Below are 7563 nucleotides of genomic sequence, written 5' to 3' on the forward strand. Positions count from 1 at the left end.
AAGGAAAAAACAAAACTTACTAGTGATTGATGAATTCATATAATGAAATTGCCATCCAATTTTCTGTTCTTCCTAAAATTTTTGTTGAAAATTGCCTTTATCTTATCTAGTTTAAATATAATGTGGAAAGTTTTGAAGATTAACATGCATTTGCTAATTGTTGTATATAGTAGGATCAAATGTTGTTTAACCATTTGTTGTGACTCAGCAATCGTAGCTCATTTTGCGATAAGTTTACCTGTTCAAGCCTCAAGGTGTCAATTTTTGAACTTAAATGGATGCACCTTGTAGCCATGCCTATGCCATATTGCCATCGGAAACCTAGGGTGGATTAGAGACCCAGGAAAAAATGGATTTGGTTTCTTTTGGAAGATATATATTTATTCACAGAACTTTTCTTTTGAGTTCCTCATTTTCATATTTGATCACAAGAACTTCTTTCGTGTTTTTATCACCTTTCACGAATGACTATTTGAAGTCGACATCACCTTTGTCTCAGTGTGGTGTTCTAATTTAAGATCTAATAGTGAAAGCAAAATACTAAATGATAAAATGCTATTTTCCAAATTCTTGTAACAAATAATTATTGCAATTATATTATGGTGTTCATTTCATTTTTTATTTCCTTGTTGAGTCATTTGTTTCTAATAATAGTTTGGTTTATGGCAGGTTAATAAGTGGGGAAATGTTCTTTATGATGAGTTTGTTCGGCCAGTAGAACGGGTTGTTGACTTCCGTACTAAAATTAGTGGCATAAGACCTCGAGATTTGAAAAAAGGTTTGTTTAGTATTCCTTTGCCTACAATTTTAAACTCTAATTGGAAGTATTTATATGTCAAAATCCAAAAAATGCAACGAGGTTGAACACCATAATCTACTGTCGTAACTGTACTAGCTTTCAATTTCCCTGTGGAAATGTTAATGGTCAGTGTTTGGAAGTTTCAATTTCTTGCAGTCACATTTCATGAAAAAGGACTTTTGCTTGCTTCATAGATTAATATTATATTAGAACCTCTTCCTCTTGCTTTGCTAGTTTATAAAGGAAAAAGGGGGGACAAGTTGCCATGAACTATATGATATGGACTCCTCTGAACAATAGTAGCCGAGTTTTCAACTTTTGGAATGTAATCATACAAAAATTACCCACAAAGTTTTGACATTTTATAAGAGCTTATTTCTTTGATTTCAAAGTTAACAACTCATGCGTTTTGTTGATTTTAGACTTTTAGTGGGCCTATCTGGCTTATTTGGTGGAATTTTCAATGAATGTTCCAATCATAGTCTTTAGCATTAAATATTTGCATTCTGTTCAATCTATTTGATTATGGGAAATTTAGTTTAATTTGATTACAAATTGGAAGTGGACTATTGTTTAGAGTAATGTTAGAGACTGTTTGATAATTAGAATGTCGAAATGCTTGAAAGCAGGTATTCCGTGCTCATCAGTTTTAGGATTTTGATTTGTCATGATGTTTTCAAGATTAGCATGATGATTCTATGCTGATAAGCAAATGCATCTTTCAATTGTAGCAATTGACTTTTGGACTGCTCAGAAGAAAGTTGCAGAGTTGATGAAAGGAAGGATCCTTGTTGGTCATGCCTTGCAGAATGATCTTAAGGTCTTTTTTCATATTTATTTTAAAAGAATTATTCTCCTAATCAATCTTGGGTGTGTAAAACTAAGAATTAGACAGTATTTTTGCAGGCGTTGTTATTAAGTCATCCGAAAAAGGACATTCGAGATACCTCCGAGTACCAGCCATTTCTAAAGTGATGTCACCTTACTGCTCTCTTTTTGTCGTTTTGGATCCGAATGTCTCCTTTATTCATGCTAACAAGCTTCCCTTTTGGTTTGAGCAGGTCAGGTTGTAGAAGAGCGCTGCGGCATCTTGCTGCAGAAATTCTTGGTGCCAAGATCCAATCAGGAGAGCACTGCCCTGTTAGTCTAACTAACTTTTTGGTTTTACCTCCTTCCCATTCCCATCTCCCCCTTTCATTTTGTTTTACTTCATCACTTTACCAATAAAATTGTTAGTATGTCGGCTAAAGGACAATTGTTTTCTATACAAAATAGTTATTCTAGCTTTCTTGTAGTGCCATTTTTTTTCATAAGGCAATGTTTGGCAAGTGTTTCAAGATAGAAAATATAGAGACACGGAGACAGTGACAAGATAGAAAAATTATGTCCTTGTCCCTATCCTTAAGAAATACGTTTTGCCCTTCAAGTAAAGTATTCATTTTGTCCCTAACTTTTGCGATTTTCTTCAAAACGTTTGCGATTTTCTTCAAAACACTCCTCGTTTAATTTGATTCAATTTTGTCTCTAATATTTTCAATTTGTGTCAAAGCTACCTTTGGACATTTTCAATTTTGTTCCTAACATTGAAGATGGTTAATGTCTGGTGTAATTTTGAAACAAATTGAAAACGTTAGGGTAAGATCGAATGGAATTAAATGTTAGGAGTATTTTTGAAAAAATTACAAACGTTATGGATAAAAAGTATACTTTACTGTGCTCTTCTTTTTGTGCGTTTGATTGTTTTTTTTTTTCTTTTCAAATAAGATTGTTTCTCTCATGGTCTCTGTATTTATATCCTAAGACAATTACCGAGCAAGGCTGTAGTGCCACGATTTCCCCACAAAACAATTTTACTAAGCTTACCTTAACCTATGTTGTAATCAGATACAAGATGCTCGTGCTGCTATGCTGCTTTACCAAAGAAATAGAAAAGAGTGGGAAAGGAGCTTAAGAGATCAGTTTAGGCTCAAAAAGAAGCAAAATAAACGGAAGAATAAAAAGAAACCAAAGAATGAAGATACTTCAAATGCCAACCATGCTATAATTGAATCATAGTATTGCCTCCTTCAATGGTTATTTTGTTAGCTTAAATTTTGAATTAGAACTTTCAGTTAAAAGGAATACAGTTTTTGTCTGTTACTATAAGCTCAATTGTATACTAAGTGGCATAAATATGTTAAATCTGTTGCAAGTTTTGTTATTCTAAAAGAAATTTGTAGAATTTACAAGTACAAAAGAAGGATGTTGTTTGTTAGGTTAAGCATATTGATGCTTTTATCTTTGATATCTTAGTATTTTCTGAACTTAACTGTCAAAACCTCATTAGTTGGTTGATGTCTGCTCCAATCACAATATAAATCAGCAGCTATATTGCACAATCAGAAAACTATAATTAAGATCTTTTTCCTTTTCTTTTTCCCTCACAAAGCATGGAATACAACAACAGCAACAACAACAAAGTCTTATTCCACTAGGTAGGGTCGACTACATGAGTCAAATAATGTTATTGAGTCTTATTGTATTTTATATCTATAATGAGATTGTTTACGCGTAGATCTCCTTTGAGTCTTTGACTATTTCAACAAAATTTAGTTGAATCTTCATAATATAGACCAAAAGTAAGAATAGTTAGATGAAATAAAATGATGGGATATATAATTTGCTCATCTAAGAGTTAATAGTATTGTTATATCATTTTGATAATAAAATTATGGCCAAAATTATGTATGTAGTATTTCTGGTCAACCAGTTATTACCACTTGAAAATGTCACCATTTATAGAATTCACATCTTATTAAATGAAGCAAATTTAGCTGCTTGCTAAGGAAATTGAAAATAATTATGTTAATGAATTTTTAATGTTTTATGAATGTTAATTTTTTTTTTTGGTTTACCCAAACGGTATCCCTCAGCCCGACAGATTAAAGACTAATCCGTCGCGAATCTGAGCTTCATTTAAGGGTCTGCCGCTGGCCAATGAGTTTTCAAACTCCCGACACTTGTTTAAGCGGACGAGTGAGCTGATCACTCGACCAACTCAAATTGGTTTTATGAATGTTAATTGAGTACATTTAATTCAACTTCAAGATCTCTTAATGAATTTTTCTTTAATGTTTTACGAATGTTAATTTAGTCCGTTTAATTCAACTTTAAGGGTAGTTTGTTTGCTAAAATATATATTCGTTCAAAACTTTTTTTCTTACGGACAAAATATTAATTTATATAACACAGGGATATTGAAAAGGCTAGTGTCCGATTTTTCTAAAATATCTTTTTATATATATAATTTATAAAAACTATTATTTTCAATATTTGAAGCCAAGACTTTTAATTAAATTATAAACTACTTACTATTTCAACTAATACAATCTTTATTATTTTTATACACATTTAATAATTAAAATGGTGCACGGGAGCCCTGTGTCAGCTAAAGCAGGTGAGTTGATAGAAAGGTTGCAGGTGGGGAGTAGGTCTCGTGTTTCTTTGGATGGAGTGTTAACAATTTAACAAAATTGATTAAATATGTGGTGTGATTAAGATTTATTGGATGATGGGCTAAATAAAATATTAATTTTTTTTTTGATCTGTTGGTTGAATTTGGAAGCCCATGACAATTAATTGCTGACACTTTTTAAAATCTTTAATGTTACAATATGAACAAAACAATCAATCATCTGTCCACTTTTAAAAATCTTTAATGTTAGGAGTCTCTCTTGGACACTTTAAGTAGGAGTCTCTCTTAATAGTTGGAGAAATTTAAAATGATCTTTGAATAAAATCGTAAATATATATTTTTTGCAAATAACACTTATAATTTGTGACGTCTTTTTTTGCATTTTCCATTTCTATTGGATTGAAAATATTTTTATTTTTAGACATTTTTAAATAAAAAATATTAATTTAAAAAATTATTTTTTAATTAAATATTTGTTTTTTTCTTCTTATGTGCATTTTTATTATTTTTTATTGGACTAAGTTAATTATTAAAATAATTTGGTCATGCAATAGCATTGTCGTAAAAGATTTTTTATTAATGTTGTTTGCAAAAGAAAAATATTTAAGAACGACATTCAATGTATGTTGTTATTAGTAACAATGAGATATAACTATATTTGCAGTATGATTTAAATAGATTCAAAAAATAAAATTCATTTAATTTTTTATGATTTGGATAATATCCGTTTGATTTTTATTGTTTACAAATAATAGAATTTATATCAAATGAATTTAAAAGCTATTTTGCAATGTACTCTAATTCAAATTATTGTAATAAATATATAAATAAATGATTTATTGGTATATTATTTTTAAAAGGATTTTAAATTTTATAAAAATATGTGTATTAATAAAAAAATATAAATATTTTAAAAAATATGAATACAAATAATTAACTTAGGTTATTTATTTCAAAAATTGTTTTATTTAATTAACAGAAATTTGTTGACCTATATTAAAAAAGTGCAATTTCATTTTTCTTTTGTCAACATTCACACCTAATTACGTTTGATCTTAGAAATAACTTAGGGCCATATTTTGAAAAAACTAATATCATTTGAAATCTTAAACCATAAATAAAACACAGTTTGTCATATTTTTTGTGTTGCTTACATTATGCAATTTTTTACGTGAATAAAAAAGATAAAATTGTATAAATTTTATCTGAAAAGTATAAAACTTTTAGTTACATATAAAAATTGTTACCCTACTTTACTTTATCTGTTTTTTAGATTCTGCAAATTTTTTTAGTTGAAAGCAATGAAAAAAAAAAAATAATTGTACTTAAAAAACTTAAAATTTTTAGCTGGACGAACAAAAGTTGATTTGAACTGCCCTAATCTTTAGAAGGGATTAACAAAGAAGATCCACTAGACTTTTACAAAATTAAACAAAAATTTTTGCTATACAAATACTAAAGCTGTCTCTGATTTTGAGAATAAAAAAAAATAAGACACTAAAGAATAGAATACAAAAGACTAATACAAAAAATAATTAGTGTTCTTATATTTTATTTGGTAATAAACTAGAACAAATTATGAAAGTCTAATTTATTATCAATTTTTTCATTCAAAAAAATTAGGAAAAAAGATATAATAATAAGAGTTATAATTATTAAAAATTAACAAGAATAATGAAAGAAAAAATAAAAAAAAATAAGTTGTGTCTCTTATCAGTGTCTTTGTATCTTTTCTGATTGGATGAATACAAAATACACTAATTCAGTGTCTCTTAATACAATGTCTCTGTTCATGTCTCATCTGTCAAACACGATTTTGTGTCTCCGTGTTTCTGTCTCAATGTCTCGTGGCTGTAAACAAACGCACCTTTAGGTGTGTGTTGTGGTGATACTTAACGTGTCACATTAGCAAATTTTGACCCATCAACAAAGAAAGTGATAATTATATGATATTTATTAATATTAATTTTCAATAAATACATATAAATATATAAAGAAGTAATCATGATGTTTTTGTTCATCCAATATCATGATCTGATTTTTTATCCCTTTATCACTATCATCATCATTTTTTGGACATTCCTCAAAAACATATTTCTATGGTTTATGTCATATCACTCTTCAAAATTTTTTGAAATTTTTCATCAGTAATTAATTATCATGGGCTTCCAAAATCCAACCAATAGATCGAAAAAACTTTTGAACATTTTATTCAACCTATCATCCAATAAAGCTTAATTACACCACACATTTAATCAATTTTGTTAAATTGTTAAACTTCATAGAACGAAATACGAGACCTGACCTTTCTATCAGCTCACCTGCTTCAATGACACAGGAATTCCGTGCACGCGTCGAAACTGCATTCCGTCCACGTCGGATCCATACCTCTGGATGTCTAACTCTATCCATACCATAGAACTTTCCAATAAAATAAAACACTTGATAGAAAGGTAAAGGTGAAACAACAACGTTAGGTCGTTTGATAAAATATAACAATAGGATTAAAAGAATTTGATGTTAAAATTTATCTTTCTTATTTTAGCGTTAGGTCGCTTGATAAAATATAACAATAGGATTAGAAGAATTTGGTGTTAAAATTTATCTTTCCTATTTTAGCATTACTAATATGACCGATAAAACTAGAAGTGAGTTGAGTTAGATTGAGTTCAAGTTTAGGTCACACAAATTAAACTTGGCTTACGATTCGATTCATTACAATCGAGTCTATTTTTTAAGTTCAAACTCGACTCATCGAAAGCTCATAGACTAGCTCAAATAACAGAAACATAATTTATAATTCTATATCAATAAATTATAATTTATATATATTAACAAATATTTAAAAAGATTAATTTTATATATTGTCTATCAATTATAAATTTTTTTTATGTCTTTTATATATATATATATATAGAGAGAGAGAAAGAGAGATATGATATCATAATTTATTATTCTTTAATTAAGAATGAAGAGTTACTTTAGTTATAAAATAACATCCGTTATTATTTTAAAAAAAATTGACAAACATAATTTATTTAAAAAAAATTTAATCCTAAAATTGTATCCCTACCTTAAAGTAGATCTATCTTTAATTTTATCGAAGAACGTAAAATGCACAGTGTATACCGCATACGCATAGGAGTGATAATGTTAATTTGTTAATATATATCTATATTTATTCATTGATTTGTCAGCTTTCTTAGTGTATTTACAATAATTTTTTGTTTACAAATGATAATATACAGATTTTGGTATTATAATTATTAATATGAAAATATGTAATAAAAAATTGCATGTATTTGTTTGT

The 7563-nt window shown here is 28.3% G+C and overlaps 1 protein-coding gene across 1 annotated transcript in view; it reads left to right on the plus strand.

The window, feature by feature from the left end:
- The window catches only part of LOC107614241 (RNA exonuclease 4), an 11450-nt gene extending 8352 nt beyond the window's left edge, over positions 1-3098 (plus strand). The window contains exons 5-9 of the mRNA XM_016316464.2: positions 670-778; positions 1531-1619; positions 1706-1770; positions 1861-1939; positions 2684-3098. Coding sequence (XP_016171950.1) covers positions 670-778; positions 1531-1619; positions 1706-1770; positions 1861-1939; positions 2684-2854 — 513 coding nt within the window. The 3' untranslated portion in view covers positions 2855-3098. The remainder of the gene's footprint in view (positions 1-669; positions 779-1530; positions 1620-1705; positions 1771-1860; positions 1940-2683) is intronic.

Source organism: Arachis ipaensis, chromosome B08 (assembly GCF_000816755.2).
Source record: "Arachis ipaensis cultivar K30076 chromosome B08, Araip1.1, whole genome shotgun sequence".
In the NCBI taxonomy this organism is placed as follows: domain Eukaryota; kingdom Viridiplantae; phylum Streptophyta; class Magnoliopsida; order Fabales; family Fabaceae; genus Arachis; species Arachis ipaensis.